Source organism: Argopecten irradians, chromosome 2, assembly GCF_041381155.1.
Source record: "Argopecten irradians isolate NY chromosome 2, Ai_NY, whole genome shotgun sequence".
Classification (NCBI taxonomy): domain Eukaryota; kingdom Metazoa; phylum Mollusca; class Bivalvia; order Pectinida; family Pectinidae; genus Argopecten; species Argopecten irradians.
In genome coordinates, this window is record NC_091135.1 from 6,815,738 (window position 1) to 6,841,485 (window position 25,748).

General features: G+C 34.6%; 1 protein-coding gene across 5 annotated transcripts; it reads left to right on the forward strand.

Moving 5' to 3' along the window:
* On the forward strand, positions 1-24,307 carry LOC138314284 (mediator of RNA polymerase II transcription subunit 24-like). 5 transcript variants are annotated; one of them, XM_069254540.1, is made up of 24 exons: positions 1-116; positions 2,067-2,267; positions 2,837-2,934; positions 3,810-3,922; positions 4,690-4,913; positions 6,072-6,195; positions 6,859-7,018; positions 7,454-7,567; positions 8,672-8,799; positions 10,117-10,203; positions 11,261-11,363; positions 13,528-13,575; positions 16,612-16,754; positions 17,308-17,428; positions 17,843-18,024; positions 18,816-18,915; positions 19,432-19,607; positions 20,015-20,246; positions 20,578-20,815; positions 21,150-21,211; positions 21,434-21,521; positions 21,771-21,845; positions 23,090-23,235; positions 23,837-24,307. In XM_069254540.1, the coding sequence occupies exons 2-24, from the start codon at positions 2,111-2,113 to the stop codon at positions 23,972-23,974; spliced, it is 3,057 nt and encodes a 1,018-aa protein (XP_069110641.1). In that variant the 5' UTR covers positions 1-116; positions 2,067-2,110; the 3' UTR covers positions 23,975-24,307. The 5 variants fall into 5 exon arrangements, with proteins under 5 accessions (XP_069110641.1, XP_069110642.1, XP_069110643.1 ...); XM_069254541.1 differs by having other exon boundaries at positions 17,855-18,024; XM_069254542.1 differs by having other exon boundaries at positions 2,852-2,934.
* The last annotated feature ends 1,441 nt before the right edge of the window (positions 24,308-25,748 follow it).

Below are 25,748 nucleotides of genomic sequence, written 5' to 3' on the forward strand. Positions count from 1 at the left end.
GCACTTCCGGTTTTAGACGTCGAAGCGGGAATGGGCTAGGCAAAAATATTATTTATATTTGTACTACTATCTACATACAAATTCAGTGCTTTAGACTTTAATGCAATGGGTATATGGTAAGTTATATACTGTAACATAAACATTATTAATCATCAATGTGTGAGCCTCCCAATACACTGCGTTTTCCTCTTTTGATGTCTGTCTTTGTTCTTCAGTCTTTCGTGTATCCAGTTTTGACGATCATGTCAGCTATATATTTAGGACCTATAGCTTCTACTAGCAAGTCACACCGACTGATATTCCTTGTGACTAGGAATATCAGTCAGTGTGACATGCTACAACACACAAAATGGCAATCACTTTAATTCAGGCGGAGAAATATCAGTGAATATGTGACTCAATCGTCCACAAAGTAATATACGACAATAAAGTAAACAGAACAAACCCACGTCAACAGTTAGTTCACTCTTATATCTTTCACCCCCACCCCCATTTGAGAAGAAAGAAATGGTACTGTATTTCAGAAATATTCTGATTTTGGTCAGCTGCATTAAATTATTACACTAATATGATGTATGTATACTTGAGGCTGGTAGGGAGAGTGCATTATTTGAACACCAAACAAGAATATATTTTAACTAGGTTGAAAAATATTGTGAAATAAAAAAAAAAAATCTGGAGAGTAAATCGCTTTCACTGAAACAGGGGAAATTAATTTGGGTCTGTTCATCTTTCTTTCTGTAATGCTTGGTTTCTGTGCAGTAACTGACACAAGTCTCAAACAATATTTTTTGTTACTTTGGTCACATGGTTAAATTGCCTAGGGCTTGGATGAGTAATTTGCTTGTCAATTTCATCGGACCCTATTAGGCTGAGTGATGGCCCTTTGATTAAGGAAAAGCCATTTTCGTCTCTTTCTGTTCAATAATTCTCGCAAATATTACCAAATTTTCTGAAAACTTGGAAATGTGGTTATATAAATGTCTCGGGGTTATAGCCAGGTTAGATCAATACTTTGATTGGACCCTATCTGTGGAATTGGCTGAGTTATAGCCCTTTGATCGACAAAGGCAGAGGATATAAATTTAACAAATTTGCTTGTTATTATTAAAAGGAATGTAATAGGTAAATAAGTCAAAGTAAAAGAAATCAAATTACTGTGTCTCTTCTAAATCACATGAAGATTTTGAAATAAGAGTGATGTAACACAATGCATTTGAGCTTCGATGTGCAGGATAAAGATTAACGTTCATCAGAATCACAAGAACGTTAGTGAACAGTCGGGCAAGGATGGCTAAAGTCGGTAAAAATGGTGTGAATGTATCCAGTATAATTTCTTATGAAATGGAAAAATAAAATCTCTCGTCAAAATCTGTTTGCGTACGAAGAAATTAATTTAAAGTATGGGAATTCTAAAACGTCCTCCCGGCTCACTATGTCCGTTGTTACATTTCCACACAGCCTCGCTTTCAATGCTTTCAACTTTTCTTTACTTAAATGGTCAGAACTGGGGAACTAAGCAGAACATGACCGTCGTATTAATATGTGAGAACTTTTGGAAGGCCAATGAACGCATTTAGACTGGTTTTCTTTGCCCGACTATTCACTTTAACCACTTGATAATTCAAGCTTACTGCAGATTGAAAGAGCAAATCAAATCATGTAACCCTTGATATGAGTTTTCTTATACCGGTATTTGTAATCTTAGAATTGCTTCACACTTTGTGTCCTTCAGGCATGTGGGGTTATGCCTTTATTGACATCAAAACCCTTCAGATTAACGGTTGGGGTGTTCGTTGAATCAAGATGAGTCTTTAATGTCATGTACGTTCACCATTAAAAGTTAATTACCAACGTTTAGAGCATAACAAATTTATAATAACAGTATACAAGGTATACGACATGTAAAAATATTTGTCTAGTTCAGGAACATGCAATGTATATGTATTAAATGCAAAATAAAGAAATTAAAAATTCTGATCTTAGTGCAGATACATATATATACATTACTGTATGTACAGAACTGTCTATAATGTATCACAAATTGTCGACATTGTTCTTTTAAGGGACTGATCATTTGTAACAGATGTGAAGAGAGATAAGATCCAGTATGGAGACCAAAACAGGCCGCCAGCCTAGTTCTTTTGCTGGGAAGGTGAAGGCGTTGTTGATGCGTGCCTGGAGGGAACGCTGGACAGACATACAGTGGGGCGTTCAGTTGAAAAGGGTCCTAGCTAGTACTGGAGGAGATCCGAAGGATCTCCCAGGTAATTAATGTCTAATCTTCCAAAATCACCGTCAGAAACCAAGTGTTAGAAACATAATGTAATTCAAAATAGCTATATCTATAGGACCTCAGTCTTTGTGTTCTTATCTCTAAAATTGTACTGGAGGAAAATATCTTTTAACTGAAATTGGAACAAAGAAAAATTGTCAAATTGTTATCTTTTCTAATCTTTATTATCATTATGATTCCTATTACTCACTGGTAGCAGGTGCTAGATATTTGGACCTGTGTACTGATCGAATAAAACTGTCAAATGACATCCCTTTTGATCCATTGATTGCTTTGTCTTGGCATACTCTGTAATTGTTTACTTTAGTACATTACTGTTGTAGTTAGGATTGAAAATAAAGAAAAAAAGTTCTGTTGCAGTTAAGATTGTAAGTAAAGGAAAAAGCTAGGGCATTTTAATCTTACAAATACAATGTACGTACAATGTATAAGGATTACAGCGTGGAAAAAATTATGGAAAAAGAGGATTCTTTGTCAGTTATTTATTGATCAATTCATCGGATTATCTTGTCTAATTTGTATCTCTTTATGTAAATATAGGTATATTATTTTCAGAAATTTTGGTTCATCAAGCATTGGTCGGACCAAACCCAAACACTCTCATTCTATCATTCCTCAAGTACACTGTTCTGTCTCAGGTAAGTTATTCTTATCATACAATACTCTGTACATTACGATATATGAAGTTAATAACTTAAAATGTGATGGCTATAACAGACCTTGTGATCCTGTCATGGTTTCCTCTGGCAATAAGACCAGTAATTTATGCCGGACCTTCTGGCCCAATCAGGGTCATTACAGCCAATGTTGATTGTGAACATATATATACTTACAAAGACAAAATGGCCTTTCAAATCATTTTATGTTTACTCAATCTGATTGAAATACATCACAGATCCTTGTAACCACTCTGTTCTATAGAGGATCTGAGAAAATCCCTTTAAGGGTCATGTTCGGATGACCTTTATACCATGTGCAATTTAGAACAAATGCATTTTCTGCACGTTGCTTTATCAATTGACAACGCCATTTCGCTCCAACATATATATACGATAAGCTTGGTTGTGCTCTTTGGGCGAGATGACTACATACAAGAAAATAATTCTGCATATTTTCAAACTATTTCGTCCCCTAAAATTCACTGTCAAAATTTTTCCAGCAGCGATTTGATTGGCCAATTCTAAGGGTCACCTGGATATGACCCCTAATGGGATTTTCTCAGATCCTCTTAGCCAACATAGTGATAATAAGGATATTAATTTTAATTAGATTGATGTTTACTTTATTGAAGTAAATTCTTGATATCTCGTCCAAAACATTAAGATGCATGATTATCGACTGTTCTGCTGACAAATGCAATACGTGTAGTTCTATTATCTGAAATCAAAAATGTTATTTATTAATAATTGCTATACTCACATAAAGGGTAGAGGGTACATGTATTATTTGATTGGATTGATTTTTTGTGTTTTTCCCTGATATGTGATTACACATAAAAATAAATGTTTTGTAGGTTGTCCCACCTAGTGCTGCATTCAACCTCATCACAAGTTTTGATGATCTGTCCAAACCATTCTGTACCCTGGGGCTGATTGACTTGGCGGAGGCATTTGCTTGTAATCTGAGGTAATTATAAGGTTCAATACAATATTAAGAATTTTAGAAGACCACAATTAATTGACAGTTACATATTAAATGGTTGCATTATATATATAATTACAAAGAGTTCAATTCTTTTGGTTATTGGTAATGGTATTATTTGTATTATCCGTTTCATCTGTGAGAAAGTTACAACATTTGCATTGGAAATAATGATGCTGCTTTTGGCATATGCCTGGTCAAAAACAGGCCATTCTGAATTTAGAAAAAAAGGTCTAGAAATGTACTATTTTGTTGTAAAGGGCAATGCATTGATCAAAGGGTGATAAGGAAGTTTTTCTCTTTTTTTTTCGCTGTGTACCAAACCAAGAATAATAATAAACTATTCCAATATTTGGTTAAGAAGGCTTACAGCTTTTCCTTATAGGTTTTAATATGTCAATTTCAAGATACAAAAATGACGTTGGTGAATGTAAGATTTACCTTTGATTTTTCCCACTGATCTGCTGACCTTGGATGTAATATTTTGACCTTATTTTTGTGATTTCACAATTAATCACTTATTAATCAGCGGTAAATTGCATGTACTTTGATTTACTCATTGTTACGGTTTCTCGAAACCCCTGTATTGCAGTGTTGATTCCCAATTGTTAGAGTATTTGATTGTTCCTCCTGTCTAGCCTGATGTTTAAAATTTTAACCATTTCTATAGTTCCACTAAGCATTAAGTACTGCTTAAGCTTTTTCGACAGACTGGTGAGTAAGTCTATATATAGAATTGTGTTTTATTGTAGTTTTACCTGTAGCCTGGACAGCAGTTTGACCCTGTGTAAATGTCTACAGAACACACTACACTGGCTAATGCTCTGTATACACCAGTCCCTTCAGATGATCAAAGATGGCCACTCACCTCCAGAAATCCTCACCATCATCGACTCCGCCAGCATGGCAGCTCAGAAGATTGGCGACAACACCACTGTACAGGCATTGCTCTATGTGGCCATGTCGGAAGACACAGGTATGGTGTGATATGAAAGTCTAAAAATGTAGACTGGTGGCTATCATTTCTACTGATGTCTAATGTTAGATACTGTTAACTGTCTTTTCTTCTGGAGACTATCATTTCTACTGATGTCTACTGTTATGTCTTTCTTCTGGTGGCTATCTTACTACTGGTGTCTACTGTTAAACTGTCTTTTCTTCTGGTGGCTATCATTTCTACTGGTGTCTACTGTTAACTGTCTTTTCTTCTGGTGGCTATCATTTCTACTGGTGTCTACTGTTAACTGTCTTTTCTTCTGGTGGCTGTCATTTCTACTGGTGTCTACTGTTAACTGTCTTTTCTTCTGGTGGCTATCATTTCTACTGGTGTCTACTGTTAACTGTCTTTTCTTCTGGTGGCTATCATTTCTACTGGTGTCTACTGTTAACTGTCTTTTCTTCTGGTGGCTATCATTTCTACTGGTGTCTACTGTTAGCTGTCTGTCTAACTTCTTTCTTCTGGTTGCTATCATTTCTACTGGTGTCTATTGTTAACTGTCTTTTTTTTCTTCTGGTTGCTATCATTCTACTGATGTCTATTGTTAACTGTCTTTTCTTCTGGTTGCTATCATTTCTACTGGTGTCTATTGTTAACTGTCTTTTCTTCTGGTGGCTATCATTTCTACTGGTGTCTACTGTTAACTGTCTTTTCTTCTGGTGGCTATCATTTCTACTGGTGTCTACTGTTAACTGTCTTTTCTTCTGGTGGCTATCATTTCTACTGGTGTCTACTGTTAACTGTCTTTTCTTCTGGTGGCTATCATTTCTACTGGTGTCAACTGTTAACTGTCTTTTCTTCTGGTGGCTATCATTTCTACTGGTGTCTACTGTTAACTGTCTTTTCTTCTGGTGGTTATCATTTCTACTGGTGTCTACTGTTAACTGTCTTTTCTTCTATCATTTCACTTGACCTGTTGGGACTCTTAACTTATCTTTAAGAATCACAGGACATGAAATATCTGATGTATTTGATAAAATAATGCATTTTTACATTCAATCTTAAAGTGAAATCATTTGTATCTAGTTCAACTTTAGGGTTTTATATTTTCCAAGGAATTTTGGTTTTACAAGTAAAGTCCACTTTATTGATATGTCAAGAGCAGACATGAAGATTTCAGAATGTTTTCTGTTTCAGACAAGTTTCATGACTTTGAACAGACTAAAGTGAATGTCCAAGGCACCTTGAGTCAGCTCCAGTCAGATGTTGTGCCGGGTCAGACTCGGCTGAAAGTAGCATCAGCTCTCAAGTCTCTCCTCAAGTAAGTCTTTAGCCCGTCACCACTTATAGATATAATAATATTATCAAGTTAGAATTACAGAATGGATAGCTACAAGTCAAGATAAAGTTAAGAATTACTCAGGAACTTTTAGTGCCCAATGATATTTAAGGACTCCAGAACTTTAGATACAGGTTGTGTTGTTTTTTTTCTGCCCACTTTGTTTGCCAAGCTTTCCTATTGTGTGAATCTTGATTGACATGCAGAGCGAGCTTATGCCATTGGTCATGATCAATTTCGAAGAAGAAGGTCACCTTGACCTATATTTTGACATCAGAGAATAAAGCTACTTTAAGCTCTATCTCCTGTAGAATCAGTCTGTATAATTGTTGAATCATAGAAATAGGTTTAATTAGATGAAGCAGTGTATTGTTTTAATTAATAAGTCTTTGTGACCTATATTTCTATCTTCTAAGAATAGAATACTCCTACACTAACTCTCCCTAGAAAAGCATGCATAAGTCATGAGCCTACCCAATTGAGTTGGTTCTTTACCAAAAATATTTTTAAAATGAAGTCACTGTGATCTATATTATACCTTATGATTCACATCAAGGAAATACCTACTTATATAAAAATTTGACATTTGATGTAGAAATTTTATCTTTGTTTTACATATTTTTTGTTATCCTGTTGTTTTATCAGAGTACAGGAGCTTGCCCTGCCCACACAGTCTGTACTGGAAGTATCCCACCTTGCCATTTGTCCGACTGTTAACGGTCTGGTGTCCTTGGAGGCTATCCTTAACCCTACCAGCGACATACAGCCATTTGTGGAGCAACTTTGTGTCACAGAGAAGCTCTTAGTGAGTATTCCTGGCATTAAGGTTTCCTAAATATGATACCACACATTATAAAAATAGAAAGAAAAAAGGGAAGAAAAAGACTGGGAGTAGTGAGATTAGTCAGTTTCCAAGGTCATGTTGGTGATGCTAGCTGTTGGCCTAATTACCTTAATCTTAGAACTGATACAACAGGAGCGTTTTTGGAAGTTTTCAGTATTGATACGAAAATCAGTGGGTTCGAGATATATTTTCCCCATGATATACTTTCTATATACCTTTTCAAATGTTGAAATTTAGCAATAAAAGTAAAAAAATAAATGTTTTATTTCATGAAAAACACTAGGTCTGTTGTTTCATTGACTTATAAAACTCTTGAAAATTTTCTGTATGTGTGTTTATATTATAACAGATAAAAGTAAATCATAACCTGATCTTATTTTTAATTTCTTCAAACAGAAATTGAATCGCTCCTACCTGTACTGTGAGCTGTTCCGCGCCTGTTTTATGGGGCTTGTGGACTCGGCTGATAGTCAAGAAGAACTAAAATGGGCTGCATTCACATATCTTAAGGTATACTATAATTTGTCATATCTGTTCCAGAGCCGTTGTTAAGATAACAGTATATCTGATTTTACAAGGATGACTGTTAGAGTATTTCAGATCTTACAAGGTTCAATGTTAAGAGAGTAATTCTGATCTTATACAATTATCGACCTATTTTCAGGTGGATACGGTGAGTTATCAACCCGAGTAAGTGATATTCGAGGGTTATATCATTTTTGAGGGTTGATAACTCACCGTATCCACCTGAAAATAGGTCGATAACTGTTTTATTATATGACACTTACATGATATTAAGCCGGCTCTTCAAAAAGACTTTTAAAACTACAAAAAACAAGATGATATTTGCAAACTTTCATTTTTACAAAAGCAATTACATGTAGTATATGGTAAAATATCCAAATGCTTCTTGCTAACGGTTTAGACTGGTAAAACTGGAATATTGTATCAACTGCAGCCCGTCTGGCATTCTTGAACGTTTTCCATAAATTGAAGTTTGCAGTTTGATCACCGTTGATCGCAGTGAACTTGCTGCCTTCCACCATATATGTTACCGACTATAATAATGACGTCACAATAGATTATCCCGACGTCATTGAATGAGGGAAACTCCTGTTTACGCTATATTTGGGTACGACTCAACGTCAAAAGTGATTATGACGTCACATTTCAAGGGAGTTTTCCCCAATCTATTTTTGACACAGGTTACTGGACTCGCGAGAGGTATCTGGACTGAGTCCAGTAACCTCGCGTGCTTTTTGCCGCCGATTTCGGGGTTGATATCGCAGTTGATGAATACTTCTGAGAAACTTATTGGCCAATCAAAATTCAGCAAAAGCACCAGTCATATAATAATACTGTATCACTGTTAAGAGAGCGAGTATTTCAGAACTTAAACCATTACTGTTCAGAGAGTATTTCAGATCTAACAGCTGTTAAGAGAGTATTTTAGATCTAATAGGATTACTGTTTAGAGTGTATTTTAGATCTAACCGCATTACTGTTCAGAGAGTATTTCTGATCTGACAAGGACACTGTTAAGAGAGTATTTTTAATTTTGAATGATAATGATTTGTGTTCATTCTGTCATTAATGTTGATGATATGTATATAGCTCCCACAGGTCCTCCTCAAGTTTAACCAGCAGTCCCCTGGACAAGACTTCGGTAAAGAACTAGAACAAGGATTTGATCTACTACTGAACTCTGTGCCACTCCTGGATCTTACTGATGTCAGACTCAAGTGAGTACATGATGGAAAACATATCACAAATCATATGTATCCAGTGTTTATCAAGTCTTTTAATACCTTAATCCATGAACAAATTTTAAACAGATTTTCATGTAGTAAGTATCTAACATTTAATAAAGGAAAATGGATCATGTATGTTTTCAGAGTAGGATACATAAGACAGCCGATTCTTTAAGGTTGAAAATGTGTGAAGCAACTAATTCTATTTTCACAGTCCAACATCCAACAATGAACAGTACATCTCAAGTCCTGCCCTCATTGAGTTTTAAAAGTTACAGTTAAACATCTTTATACCAAACACCTTACAACAAATTCACGGTTAAAGGTTGTTATTTTTCATTCACATCATGGTTTCCTATGGTATATTTACAATATGTGTGTGTATAGCAAACTATGCTTATAATGAAGTTATTTTTAAGGTCCCTAGAGGTTCGTTATAACCGTGTTTTACTGTATAAGCATCTTAAAGATGCTCCACCGCTGACAAACGGTATTTTTTCACTATCAAAAACAGAGAGCAGACGTTTAGTATTTTTCTTCAGTTACAAAAGTTACTTATTTTACACCATTACCACCATTGAAAAGTTTGAGCTTCTAATTTTACTTCATAGTTAAAAAAAAAAAAAAAAATAAAAAATAATTAATTGCATCCCGAAAAAAAATCCATGGCACTATATCCAATATGTAATTGCAGTATGAGTGTGCATGCACCAAAGTCAAAATTTTATAATATTTTTTGTTAATCTAGTTACAATTAGGATTTCACAGTCCAACATAACAGTGAACAGTACATGTCTAAACCCTTACTTAGAGACTTTCATGAAAGGATCTGTTAGCAATTTCATTATAAGCTTTCCTAGTCCCTTTATTGGATTGAGCAGAGTCTTGAATGGCCACCACAGCCGCATGTTAAGAAACATAAACTTCTCCAGTACCACTCATGATTCCATTGAGCTGAAAACTGGTAGAAATATAGAGGAAAGAAAGTCAATAAAATCTGATATTTTTTCGGCTCTAGCAAATACTGTTGTGGGAAGTACGATGACCACTTTGTATTGTGAGTTTGTCCTAGAGCACATTTATATATCAGCTGGTGCCAAGGACGACAAATGACAACTGTTGGCTCTTTGGCCTCTTATTATATGCCCTTCTCTATATGACACTAATGATTCATATATCTGCCTCTAATGCATTATGCAGTTTGATTTATTTTGAAATAACTGCTGATTTTGACTCTGTAAGTTTGATCTTGCACTTGATTTCTGAATCTTTATATCTTTATCATAACTAATGCTGTTTCCTTTGCAGCTGCGAAGCACTTTTACAACTTATTCATGAGTGTATGAAATATGACCTGTTATCTAAGCCACAGATAGAACGACTACTCACTCGCAGGTAATACCATCTCCGGGTTTTTAGAATTTTTTTAATCGACAACGTCTTTCATTCTGATGTCTACCAAGTTTCGTTTGCCTTTATGCTATTTTTAACATGCCCGTAGTTGAAAACACTATCTGTACAATGCATTTGAATTAGTCATTTACAGAATATGATAAATATGTTGGGCCTCTTTAAGTTGGATAATATGAAATGTTGATTAATATATATGAACTTTTAATCAAGGGCTCTCTTTAAAATTTGAAAGTTGGTAACCAAAATCAGCCACAAACCCATAATATGAAATGTTGATTAAATGCACGGCTCCTAATAACTGGGGGAAGGGGAACAGCAGCTGTTTAGTCCAGTAAAATTTGGCAAGGGCGGGGCCCAGTAAATCCTTTTCTTGTTGAGTAACCACAATCAGCCACACAACCTCCTTAACTTTTATCCAAGTAAGATTTGAGTTACAGTACTTAAATTTTGGCTATGCATGGCACACACCTATATCTTGTAACCTAAATTCTTGGGGGACAGGGAACAGTCTTGTAAAAAGCAAAGTCCCCTATGCCACAAACATCCTTGGGGGAAAGGAACAACATTTTTGCACTAGTCGTGTACCATAGTCATAAGTTTCTCGATTAAATTTTTCTTTGTTTTCATACCAAATCTGGCTTTCTGATTGGCCAATATTTTTTTTGCATACCGCTATGAAAAAAAAAATTCTGAGAATGGCGCGAAACCCCGACGTTATCGTGACGTCACAATAGAGACATTGACGTTGCGTATTGATCGGAAAAAGAATCCCTTGAAAAACCACTATAATGTTACATTTAAACATACTTCATTTTATCAAATAGAGTATAAAATTAATTATAAGTATTGATGTCACTATTTTTTAATTTTATCGGGGTATGAAAAAAAATGTTTGCAAACTTTTGTGAGAATCCGCTACGCGGATACACACAGTTTGCAAACAATTTTTTTTTCATACCCCGATAAAATTAAAAAATAGTGACATCAATGCTTAAGTGAAAATGTAACTTTACGATATTTCATCCCAATTTTGTCGTAGGAGGAACGAATCAGCCAAACCGGCAAAGAACTCCCAGCCAACCACTCAGCCCAGTGCCAGCCTTATCCTGCGTGCTGAGAGCACAGTTACAAGCATACTGAAGGTATTTTGGGATGGACAGATTTATTTCTGAATGATTTTAGACAGACTGACTTAACGGAGCAGCATGAAGCTCTCATGCTATATAGAGTATTGTGATATTATAAGACTTCCCTGAATGTTTATAGTGTTGTCCTCACGAAATATATAATCAGAAAGATATTCAAGCTCTGATAATCAATTCTAAAATGTCAATACCAAAATTTCAAATAAAAATGTGACTTTCTGATTGATTTTTTCCCTTGATAAATGAGAAGGGGTTTTCTATCATTTTGATATTTTAAAAATGTGTGATTTTTGTTATTGGCAATTTGTATAATTTATTACAAAAGTAACCTCGGTAAAGATTGCTAATTTGAAATTTGAAAATGTGAAAAAGTAAATTAACATTCTTTAATTAGCAGGTTTGTTTTGTTAAAATTATCAATTAATATGAAAAAGATTCCTAGCTAGGTTATTAATTTTGTAAATGTTTGTCGATGTTGATATTTTGATTGATTATGAGCTATTATTTTGTTTTGAGATGCTGTTTATTCTGTTGAATGTCAATATTCTTCCATGAAATGCTTGCCTTGACCTTTGTAGATTTTTTTTCTCAATATTGCAGTAACTTTTTGTTTTATAATGCTTTGGACAGACAAAATGTTATTCTCTCTTTTTTAATTGTTGACTTATCTGCTCCTGAATTCAGGCATTCATACTTAAATCGTAAATTTGTAAAAATTAAATCTTAATTTTAGAGAAACAAAAAAAAATGACATAATTTTCTTTATAGTATACCAAACAGCTGATTTAAATGTTAATGCCTACTCAAGGGAAGATAACTCCAAATTATGAAAAGATGGAATACAGAATTCCCTGAGCCTGACTGCTTATTATTTCCTGATTTATGCTAAATGTGTAACAGCTTCTGTCAATTTGATCTTTTTTCTGTTTGGTGTATTGGAAAATCATTGGCCTATTAAATATTTCTGGGATTTAAAAATGTGTACTGTCAGTAGATTTTATTAATTTTTAATTAGATAAGAATTAAATTAAAAGGATTTAAAGACTAAAACTCATGGACATGCAGGGAGAAATAAGATAAGACTCAATCATATTTGTATCAGCCGATTATCATACAGCTCATCAGCTGAATATATACTCTTTTTTTTTCTGTAATGAAAAAAAGCCTAATATCATTGACAAATCAAGTTTCTGTTTGGGGTCCATTCATGCAAATTTTACTTCAGGAAAAATTTAGGGTACTTTTGATTTTGGCACTAATTTATTTTCTATTTGATGCTTTTCATTTTCACACTATAATTACCTACTGTCAGTGTTCCGTGTGTAGTCTGATTGTGTAACTTGAACACTATCGCTCATATTGAGTAAAATTGACCAATCACTGAAGCTATATCATGTAACAACTTCATACATATTTTAAGTAAATCTTTTGATGACTGCTTATTCTACATTTTCATGGGAAAAAACATGCCTTGTGCTTCTGGTCAGGTGTCAGAGATTATTCTTTGGGGTACTCAGACTTTCTCTAAGAATCCTTTCTTCAAGGTCTCTAATTAAAACAAACCTGGCATGTCCTTAAATTACCTTTGATTTTAATTAAGCATCAATATCACTATATTTCAATTTCATCAAAATATACAACAAAAACAACAATATTAAAATTGGTTGTTCTTCTTTCAGATTATTTCTCTGCTCTTATATTTACTTATTTTCACTTAAATCTAAATCAGACAGTCTTAGTCTTTTTAATGCTTTAATTAATAATCAGAATTGTTTAGGGTTTCAATAAAACTGTCATTTTCAGATCTTTGTATCTAAATGATGTCATACAATTGTTTGTTTTTATGTCACATGCTTTTTATTTTTTATTTTTTAGTTCATGAACCAAAATATAATTTCATAAAATAAAATAATCATACTTTTGCAAAAGTTTTTTATCCCAAATACTCTGGAAAGTTAATACCACATCAATAATTTTAGCCTTCTTAGAAAAGTTTTGGAATTTCAGAAGCATAAATCACCCAATAATGTAACAGGTCATTTGATTGGCTTATCTGATTTCAGATCCCTGTAAAACCAAATGTGATTGGTCAGTCTGTCTCTGCTGCACCCTGTAGAAATGCTTGTTTGCAGTGAAGTCCATTCATTTTGTTTCCTTTCAGACACTGGAAGAAAAAGTTCCTTATGACAGACCTGGTAAAGAGCCTCATGTAGGTTACATATATACTAACTGTATAGATTGTACAGTCCAGCTGGCGGTGTGGGGAGGATGGGACTGGGAAGGGGGTGGGTGGGGCGGGATTATCATTTCAGTATATTGCAGCTCTCAATACTTTTATACAGACAAGGATGTCGTCTAGAGCTACAAATGGGGGTTCCGAGATACCTTCGACTACAAGTACGATATACCATTGATAAATTATTCCACCTTCTGGTGATTGAGGAGTTACACAAATCATGCCTAAATACTATGTTGATCTCCGGAAGATAGGACTAATAGACGGTAAATCGTTCTTTATCCATGTTGTTTTAGTATCTCGAAACCTATGTATTGATGCCTATAAAGTCTAGTGGAGCAAAGTAAAAATCTCGCCAAAGGTGATTTACAAATTTTCATTTCTTGCATTTCACCAGATGATTTTAATGTTCCTTACCTAGCTAATAGGCAATGTATCAAGATTAAGATCACAGCCAGATACATTTGTTTTACATATACAAATATGGTGGTCTTCTCAAGAGAAATTTACCTGGCAATTGTACAGATTGTGAAATTGACGTCTTTGTGAGCGGTAATATAGATATTCAGAACTTTGTTATGCTTGTGATGAGCAAAAATAATATATGATCATGCATCTATATGCATACAATAATTAGAAAGCTTAAAAAATCATAGAAAATTATAGCCATGTGATTCACTTGCTCCACTAGGACTTGTAGGTACCATTTTGTAGGCAAACATTCGTTCTAGGGTGGGGGTAGGACTACAAGTGAGAGCTGTACGGGTAAGGGACAGCTGCTGGGAGGAATTATAGTACGAGAAGTAAAAAGAGGAAGGTTTTTGATTTATAGAGGAGTTTGCCTGAAAGAGAACTTATAAAACAAAAATTTTCATATCTTGAAAGATGCCATTTAACCTGAATATAAAAACACAAATATATATAAAGTACAAGTAAAGCCACATGTTATATATTTTTATTTGCCTATTTTCTCTTTTAAAACCAAACACTAGCGCCATTCACCAACACAACTTACTATCCAACTTCTGATATGACTATAGTAATTTATAATAATCATATTGCTGGTTCATTTTGTGATTCTGGCTTAATGTGAGAAAATGAAATTTTTGTGAAATTAAAATTTTGCCATTTAGCAACGGAAGTACAGTAAAACCTGTCTCAACGACCCCCTGTAATCAGCAACTTCCTGCCTTATGCAACCTAAATTATTCTTCCAAAGATATTTACTAAATATTAATTGACCTTTATTCAACGACTCCCTGCCTAATGCGATGATTTAACCATAACCTACTTTTTTTGGATTCAGTTATTAGTTTTAAAAAAACTACATGTCGTGCGAAATTCTGATTTAAATATCTTTGCATTGAATAGTACCTGCTATAGTATCCAATGTCGGACTTCCTGATAAATTACCGTACAGAGTTTTTCGAACTTCATAATTCAACCAGGATATTTTGTTTTTTATGAGACTGTCGGCCTCAATGGTTAGTATTTAAAAATAAGGGGGTGGGGTGGGAAGGCCAATGTGACATTAAAACAAAACAAATGGATGATGTCACCAATTTTGATGGCTGAATGACATCACATTTTTTTTAAAGTACATAAATTTAAAGTACAATGATTTATAAAAAAAAATACAAAAAAAATCAGGTAGACATATATTTCATCAAATTAAATATTTGTGGAAATAAGAAGCAATGCAATGTAAGTGTATAAAGAGGATATAAGTTTGTACAGAGTTTATAAGTGTATATACTAATATACTGCAGTAACACTACAACATAACACTAGAGAGAGGGATAAACTGGCAATCAGTAATTACAGTTATAGGATATTTGGCTCCCGATAAATCTGGGAAATGTTGCAATAACTATAATTATAAAATTGACAATTTTCTTTTCTAACACTTTTTTCGGGACTTTGAACTATTCTTTTTTGTTCTGCAATGATGTTTCAATAGAATTCTTGTTTATCTGTTGGTTTCTCAATTCTCAGTCCTGCATGCATCTTTGGTATTAGTTTGGTGATAAATTAATCTACTTAATTCATTAATAGTAATGATTTGTTTGACCTGGTTTGAGGAAATCATTACATGTGCATTACATGTACAACGTATAGGCAAAATTATCTGTGAATTTAGCATATCAAGTAGCATGTAGAGTGTGTCTTGTATCCTATGAGGACAATGCCATCCTGAACATCTTTTGTCTTGTCATCTACATACATAGTCTAATTTTAAGGATCCTGCATCAGATAGATAGATATCTATATATAGATCATGTTTGGCTATCTGTCCATCTGTCTATCCACAATTAGTTTCTGGAGATTTCCTTGAAAACCAATAAGCCAATTGTTTTAAGTCATATTTTTCGGGTTAAACATTTAAAATATTGAAAGAATTTGAAACAAAAATTCCCCTTGGAAAAGGTCAATACTTATAAATACACATTGTCATTAGAATAGGGATAAAACAAGCAATTTACTTTGAAGTCAGTATTTTACAAGATAGCTTGATGAGAATATTTAAGAGTATGACAATTGTTAAGTGCTTTTGTTTTATCAACTAAATTTTCTTACAATTTCTTTGTCCTTAAACAATTCATAACATATACTATCATACTAGTATTTAATTGGTCGGGGCCATATTATTGCTATTAATGTAAAAAGATAATCGGTTTCTGCATGTACATATGTATGTAAGCTTGAATTCCAGTAGGCTCATCATTTGTAAATGCCTGTCAGTAGAGTGCTTGTTCCTTCATTGCTGAAAAACTTAATATGCTTGCTTGGAATCGCTTTATATATCTCAAGGTCAAGGGTTCAAGGTCAAAAGCTATTTCACTGATAACAATTAGATATATCTAAATTCACACTTAAGGTCTACTTATAGTCATTTTTTCACCATTTTGATTGATAACATTACACTGCTAATTGGTTGAATAAGATATTAAGATTATTGATGATTTTGTAAATAACTTATGTTCATGATTTTCTCTTTCTGTCCTATAGACACTTGACGCCGACTGCTCTAAAAACCAGGATGCACTGATGGGTGTTCTTTGTCAGATGCTCTCCGGCAAAAGCTTTGAACTCATCTTGGCTGCTGCAGCTGCAACTGGGGAGCTTCAGAGTTTTGCAACTAAACTCATTAAGTAAGTACCAATCGCATGGTCAAAGGGTACATGTACTCTCCTTTTGTGCTGATGCATCTGTGAATGTGCTTTCTGACTAAAAACACAAAATTATAATATAAATAAATGTATATACGGTATATATACCGTGTTCGACCTAATGACGGACAGAGCGCTTTAAAAATTGAAGCAATTAAAGGAGCACTTCATAGAAACAAATTAGTCTTTGAATGAATTATTCTACAAAGTAAGCCTTGAATCAGTTTGCTTAGGAAATCGGTAAGGAACTCCACACAGTTTTCATATTTTCAGTCTGCATTAAATTCAAAGTAAGTGAAATTGAAGCCTAAAAAACATGGAGGGCGCCTATAGGGATACTTGGCCTGCACATGATCTTTTCCTGTCTCTTTTACTGGAACTGCATTCTGGGAACATGAGTTAATTAAAAAATAAAACTATTTTTATATGTTAAATAAAATTTACATTATGTACTTATTTCAAAGTAGAGAAAGCTTTTCTTGCTTCTACCTAGTTTCATTCTGTAAAAGTCATAAGCTATTGTTTTTGATTGTAGGATTAACGAGTTTGCTAAGCAGAGCCAGGGTGAGGCTGGGAAGGCGGCTCAGACTCGAGTACTGCTGTTTGATATCTCATTCCTAATGCTCTGTCATATTACCCAGCTTCATGGCATGGAGGTATCTATATAGAGAGATAATCTTTTCTGGCAAAGAAAACTGTTTGTGATGGCAAACAATTCCAAGGATATTATTTGGTATTCTGTAACAGGTCTAACAATGCTAATTACTGGGTATATTGGGGGTTTTTTTTCATTACAATATCAAAGAAATATAATGAGTTCTTAAATCGAAAAGCAAATTATAATTTGCAATTTAATAAATGAATCTCTACCTTTCATGGAGTTCTTTTACTGATATTATCATTTAATTGGAAACTTTTTGCAAAGAATGTCAGTTAATAAATCCAGGGAAGAAATGGTTTCTTAAAAAAAAGACATTATTATATCATTATACACAAATTATTATTTTTTTGAGTTTTTGCAATGATAAACATGATGAACTCATGAAACATCCATCATAACGCTGGAACAGATCTTTTCACAGATGATTTCTGTGACGCCGGAATATGCAGACTCATTCTTCATCCAGTGGGCCCAGAGATGTCTGCCTGAGGATGGCCGTTACAAGTGTGTGGACAACTACAGTGGTACGGACCAGGCTAAGGTCGATCTCCTCCTCAGTCAACTTACAAGGGGCGACGAGATCAAACAAAGGTGAGTTATAGAGGTCATAGGTCAGGGTAAATTTTTAACAAAGGTCAGAAGTCAAACAATGAATCAATGTAGAGGTAAAACAAAGGTGTATTTTAGAGGTCATTGTTCAGGGTAAAAGTATAACATAGGTCAGAGGTCAAACATGAATCATTTTAGAGGTCAAACAAAGGTGTGTTATAGAGGTCATAGGTCAGGGTAAAAGTATAACATAGGTCAGAGGTCAAACATGAATCAATTTAGAGGTCAAAGGTGTGTTATAGAGATCATAGTCAGGGTAAAGGTAAAACAAAGGTTAGAGGTCAAACATTGAAATTGGACTTGAAATGAAAATTAAGTAGGGATTTAAATAAAGAACAGCACACAGGTCAAACATGAACCATATCATGGATAAAAAAGAGTAAGGAAATGTCCTTACAGAATTTATTCTTTATTTCAATGGTCATTTTCAATCTAAAATTTGAATCAGGGTAGAGGTCATCCACCAGTTAGTAAGGTTATCAGTATGGATGTCAAACCAAAGATCAATCCAAGGTCACTATGATAGTGGTAAAATACGTAATCATAGGTCAAATTTTAATTCTGGATGAAGATGTTAGAAAACAAGACTCTTTAAAGTAATTAAGGTATGTGGAATCTTTTGATGGTTAAAGAAACAATATGTTGTAACATATGAAGATTTTTAACATGGATAACTAATACCATGGAACAATTTTAAAGGTATAACTAATTTAACACCAGAATAAACAAAATTATGTTTGATACACATTAATACTATACTGTTTGTGTTCCAGTTTGACAAGGTGGCATGAGATCTGTCTGAATGCTCCATTTGCCATTCAAGAAGTGTTATTTGCCTGGGAGCATGGAGCTCTGGGTTCTGATAATGTCAAGGTAAATTACAAGTCATAACAAAGATAAAATATGTACACTTTATGATGAAAGGGTAGCTGCAATATGATCATAAAAATGTACATGAAAATTTAATTTTTTTATTAAAAGCTATAGTCTATCACATCACCATCATTCCCATGTATCATGTGTTTGGTGTCCAATTAAATTTAGTTTTACGGTCTGAATCTGCAATGGTAACTACACAACACATTCTCTAAATCAATTGATATCCTAATCCAATAATATTAGACATCGATATTGAAAAACTTCTGATCGGCAATTAGACACGACAGAATGATCAAAAGTGTCTCGTTGTGCTTTACCTCTAATCTTGTCGGAGTAATGATATCCCCTATCTCGACAACAAGTTGTTTGTATAGAGCGTGCATAAACTTTGTAATTGTTTAGTTTTTCCACACAAAAGTTGATTGAATCATTTTTGTTGTTTGACTTTGTTGGTAGCCCTTGAAATGCTTGAATACCTGACATGACACGATGATTTGTGTGTTACTCTAGGTGATATTGGAGAGATGTCAGAGCCGTATGTGTAGTATACCAGTGGTGATGTCCGCCTGGCTGTGCAGCTACATGAACACGGTTGGAGATGACGCAAGGGAGAAACCATTACAGATGCTGCAGAGGCTTCAAGTCAAAATTAACTCCCCTGATCCAGAGATCTACTATGTGGAGAGGTGAGGATTAGCTGTACAAGGCTCATACCATAGATGAAAAATATTCCAAATAATCTTCCAAATATAAAATTGCAAATAATTTAGATAGGATAAAAACACTTTTCATTTTATTAGCTGTGTTAAATACTAAATTCATTGAGAAAGAATATTTAGGTTTGTATTTACTATATATATGTAATCATACAATAAATGATTAATTTAATCCTTGGCTTTCTTCTATCAATCACATGTAAGTAAAAAGAAAAACTATTGCAATTAGTGAAACCATGACATCACAATCACTGGAAGGTAGGACTACTCGATGGTAAATTATGCTTCACTTACGTCGCTTTGGCATCTCGAAATCCAGGGTTGTTCCATATCTGATTCAGCATTGATATTCTACACAATCCAAACTACCTTTCTAGGTCACATTTGATGGGCATTATCCTAAGGAAGATGGTGAATGACATCCTGCCGACCCACATGAAGGACATGACAATGCAGTTTATCCCGCCAAACTCTGTACCGAGTGAAGTGATGGAGAAGTGCCTACAGGGCGTGATGAACAAGGGCTGGGTAGATCTGAAGAGTGTACATACTCTGGAGCAGCTTCTCAATCTATGTGGATCTGACTGGTTTTGTGATCGCGCTATCCTGGTACATGACCTTTATCTGTGTTGTAACTTATTAATTTGATAACAGTTGTGAAAAAAAACATTATATAAACTTATAATCACTCTTGTTATGTTGGCCGAATGTGTAAGGTGTCTCAACATTCTACCACTAGTCTTCATTCTTTATGTTGCAAATTTAAAATCTCTTGCGAGAAGTTGTAAGGTAGTTTGTTTTCTTTGAATCCTCATCACCAGGTTTCTTTCACTTCCAAAAGCTGGGCACATCCTTCAATAAACTATTCGGAACACCTTAATCACTTATACACCACAGTATACATGTTCTATTTGTCTAATGTTCCGTTCTCTTTGTACAGCACATGTTAAGCAGTAATCGCCTTGAGGATTTGACCCAGGCTCTCGGCCTTTTGTTTGCTGTGTTCCATCTAGACCTGGAACACATCACTCTGAGCTTACTACTCCACACTGTACCAAAGCTTCTCCAGTCAGCAGATAAACAGCAGCTACTGACAGACCCGCGTGGATACATACTGGCCAAGGCGTGTGTCTTATGTATAGTGGCTGCCCAGACTGCCCGAAGTGTAGCAGGAAAGGGTAAGTGGACAGTGGTCAGGTACACTATAGATCCGATTGCTGATAAGTCAGTGCAAATGATGGTAGTCAAGAATAAGCATTGTCTTTGAATGTTTCAAGAAATTATTCTGAAAGTTGAAGACAATGAGTAACTTATCGATAAAGATGATGACATGATAAAATTGAGACCTTGTGATAGTGTTTTAAAATAATTGAGGCTTGGGCCTAATTAAGGGTATTTGAGAACATCAACAAAACGGTCAATACAGTTCCAGTTGTCAGAGTAAGGGCAAATAGTTTCTTTGTATTTTTCCCCCTATTGTTTTATTTACCTTGATATTTACTTTTTTGACAGCCTCAATGTCCCACATACGGAGAGGTTATAACAAACGCTCAAGGAAGGAGATGGAACTAGAGGTACAGTACTGGATACATTTCTGTGACCTCTGATCCATATGTGTAACACTTTTTACCTAGAGCTATGAACTGTTAAAAGTTGAGGTATTGATCTCAGACATTTCTTATTTTGGAAAAATATGTAATACTCAAGATTTGTTTTATCAAATATTGAGCATGGTAACATGTATTAAACTCTATTATAGTTTGAATTTAATTATATTGTCTCTATCAATTAATCAGAACCTCGACGAGCAGGACTCCCGACCATTAAAAAGAATGAAGACGATGGAACCCCAGCTAACCCTAGACTCCGAGGGCTTCAATCTTGGTATGTTACATTATTATAAAACAATGATGAAGTTACACTCATCCCAATACTATCAATTATGGTAGCAATGAAGAGAGTGCCTGTATAGGCTTTGCCTGTTGCCAAGTTCCTATTGTCGCTATATATCTGCACATTTAAATATATCTGAAATCGAAACGGCTGCAATGAACTTAATACTTATACTTAAGATTTTAATTTTTACCTGTTCTTTATGAATGGTAATAGGTATGTTTTCTTCTTTTGTTTCAGACTTTCTTACTGCCAAAGATGATGGTGAGGCTTCTCCTGTCATAGATACAAAGGATCCACTCAACAAGGCTTTAGGTAGGGCTTAATTCAAACACTTGGAATGTATTATTATTAGTATTTCATCACTGTATTGTGTAATAAAGAAGTATTCTGATATTCTTATGCTGTCACCAGGAAATGGGTGGTACAGTGGAACCTCCCAAAACCGAACCTTCTCAAAAACCGATCACCTCTAGAAACCGAACATGGATGTCATGTACGGAATGAATTCCTTCCTCTTTATTAATAGTATATAAAACTTCCCAAAACCGATCCCTCCCAATTCCGAATACCGGACCGATTTTGAGATCGGAATAGTCAAATGTAACCAAAATACACTTCTGAAAACCGGCCTTACCTGAGCGACACCGATAGATTGCATTGAGGTCTGATCAACCGACCGTGAAATACACACGTACCTGTACCATAGTTGTTGCATGCCATGTCCTTGGGCATGTATACAGATGTGAAGGCTATAGGTACACGGTAATTATACCCGAGATGGTGGTGTAATTATTTAATCATGTCTATTGTTTAGATATCTCACGAAGGTCTACCATGTGCACGCGGTTTTGTGTACTGTAGGAAAACAAACAGAGCTAGTAATAAAGAGAAAGTTTCATATTTTACGTTTTTTTTATTTACATATGTAGTTGTCGGATAACGTAAAATATCTGTGTGAAGAAGCCGAAGCCATGTATTGTTTTAGAAAATGACTATGTCATATAATGACCGGCATCGACTGATCATCGTGTAATTAGATTCTTGACGTAACTGGAAGCGATCGGCAGTAGGTTACGTCAGACGAGAACATCCCCAAGAACATTCACGCAACTAACTAACTAAACTACGTTTATAAGCGGTAACAAAGTCAAGTTTGCTGTAATCCATTCCTTTTTAAACGGTGCACTAGTGTAAAGAACGACTTTTGATCGATTAAATCCGGATCGTGATGATCGGTATTCGATTCACTTCTCCAAACCGAACCCTCTCTAAACCGGCCTAAATTATATGCACCGACCATGATCGTTTCGTCACCAGGAAATGGGTGGTATCATTATATTTGTTAACTATAATGGTCGCTTGCTTTCATGTCCTTTCCCACTTTGACATGTAGCTGTTGGGGCATTTATCTCTTACAGATATTTCTAATCACTGAAAGAAAACTGCTACATTGATGTTTTAGAAATTTAACATAATGCAGTTTATGTTATGAAACTACACATGAAAATTGATTCTTCAACAATCCTTGTTTGATCCTGATTGTTTGATGTTTACAGCTAACCTGATGCGTCTGATGAACGCCATCACCCACAGTACGATGATAAGTCCACGTACCAGCTTCATTGTGGCATTTATAGAGGAGAGCATCAAATGTGGTGGACAGTACTCTCAGTACATTCTGCAGTTTATACCCCCACAGATGGTGAGTGAAGGATTTATTCTCTCTCGCTGACAGCAAATTAGTGATTGGAAAATATGAATATTATGGATCAGTTATAATATATAAGATTACTGTGGTTTTGATAGTGACAGGTAATCATTTTAACTGTTTAATATTTCTAGCCATACCATCCTTCATAAACAGCCAGCCATGAATTGGGGAGAGGGAGGAGCAGACAATATTTTTTCTCATGTCTGTCCCTTTCTGCTATGTATTATGGAGAAAGAAGATCTATGTGTCTTACACTTCAAGTCTTATAAATAATTCTTGTAATCATAATTTCTCTGAATGTTATGAATTCAACTCATAAAACCTTCATGTGTATTTCTGATAGTCATTAGTTGTACATGATTGATCAACTTTGGATTTATAAGATATAATAATTAACAAGCAGACACAAATTTTAATTTTGACTGTTTGGAATCTGTACCTATAATTCCCTTGGACGTTTGTTGTTATTGATCAACAGTGTTTTGAAATAGATGAATTATAAAGTTTTGTAGATAGATATTGATGAGGGATTTGTATTTGACTTGATGATGAATCACTTTTGAATTGATGTTGTTTTGTTTTTTGTTTCCAGCTGTCTCAGATAATGAAGAGTATCCCGGGAGTGTTTTCTAACCAACAGATTGTCCACATTTGTGATCTGTCCAACATCACCGGTCGCAAGGTGGCTGCCAAATGTGTCTGTCAGAACTCTAAAATCCGTCAGGATTGAGACTGTAGACTGTCATTGATGTTTGAATTAATTCTGATCAGGATGCTGTGAACAACTTAAGATGTGAATTCTTTATGTGTCTGCTAAAACTAAAAAAAATAATCATAATTGAGGCAGTAGACAAAGTTGTTGGTGTTGGACTTCTCCTAAGGTGTGGCTCATACTGTTTGTAACAGGAGGGACACCAGCCATTCTATCCTGTGACCTTCACAAAGGTCAAGTTAGATTCTGATCAAGGTGGATCATTATAGACTGGAGACTTTGCCTATATAAACTACGTAATGTGCAACTCAATTTTGACTTTGTAGGCAAATGAGTGCTATATTGAGGTTGGCAATAGGAGTAGGAGTGCTTAAGTGAGGCTATGAATGTGTCAGAATGTGTATTTGAAAAAGTTGTATAAATGAAACTTTGGAATAAAGGTTTAATTGTAGTATCAAAATTCTTTACCTAGTTTAAGCGATGCTACAGGCTAAAAATTTAGTTTTAATTAATATATTTGTATGAAACTCTTTCATCTTGATACAACACCAGGTATTGACTAATACATAATTATTTTTTCCCCAAGATTTCTCTCTTTCTCAGAAATACTTGTCACGAGACAATGCAAGATCAGCATAATTGCTTGTCGAACTGAGTCTAGTATTATATTGAAGCAGAGTATAACGCTAGTGGAGTTTCCTAGATTCACCTACAGCTTAAGGTTGACATTCTGTATTGGAATTCCCAGGGTCTTACATGACAAGTGGAATATCCCATGGATTACAAGGAAAATCCAGGAAGATTGAAGAGATTTATCTTGTCTCGTCAAGTAAGCTTAACAAATTTCGAAATGCCAGTTATTGATTGTTTAACAAATTATTCATTGAATCTGTTTTTCTCAAGAAATCTTCGTAATATGATGAGATTTATTTTTCTTTTTTAAATCAATAACATTTTCAAATATTTTTTTCCTGTTGAAAAGATTCTAAATATGATTAAATATGTAATGCTGTAAGAGTTATCTCCTAATACATGTACTTTATTTCATACCTACGGGTGTAATACTGGCTAGTCTAGGCAATACACTCATGCTGTCTGAGGCTGTATTGCATGGTTACCTATGCAATAAAGCCTTGTCACTCACAGCCTCAACGAAATTTCTATTTCTTCAGTAAAATCTAAACATTTTTTTTCAAACTTGACTGATTTTACTATAAAAGATGCAAATAACAGAGTTTTTGTTGAAAATATCACGTATGAAAAATTGACTTTCAGCTGTGGATTTCTTCGAATTTATTTCAAAATTGCGGGATGTTATAGTTGTAAAATTGCAATAAAACGTTGAGGTATGAAAGAAAAATACTCTTTCATAAGTGGATATGAAAGGTAGGGATATTCTACCCTCGGAATCACAAAATGTTGCAAAACCCGCGGCAAGCCCGGACGGGTTTTACATTTAGTGACCCTCGGGTAGAAGATCCCTATCCTTCATATCCACACATGAAAGAGTCTTATGATATTTCTGTTAGTATTACCTTAGCTTGACCGTAAACCAGTTTATTTTCAAATGCAATTAAATTTGTGTATTTTGCAGTATTGTATATTAGAAATTGCGAATAATCAATTGTCCAAAAAAACGTTTTGAACACTGGTACCATTGAATCATTAAAAGTGAAACTCGCAAAATCAAATCACTGTGAAAAAGATGTTGGGCATGGAAACATGATATAAAGTTAAGTTGGTTTGTAGTACTTCATACATGGTACATACATGTTGGGGGATGATACTGTAT

Excerpts from the sequence above, each read along its gene's own strand:
- LOC138314284 (XM_069254540.1), top strand. The coding sequence starts at position 2,111 with ATGGAGACCAAAACAGGCCGCCAGCCTAGTTCTTTTGCTGGGAAGGTG. Across the intron at positions 16,755-17,307 it reads TTTGCAACTAAACTCATTAA|GATTAACGAGTTTGCTAAGC; the intron begins GTAAGTACCAAT and ends TTTTGATTGTAG. Across the intron at positions 19,608-20,014 it reads GAGATCTACTATGTGGAGAG|GTCACATTTGATGGGCATTA; the intron begins GTGAGGATTAGC and ends CTACCTTTCTAG.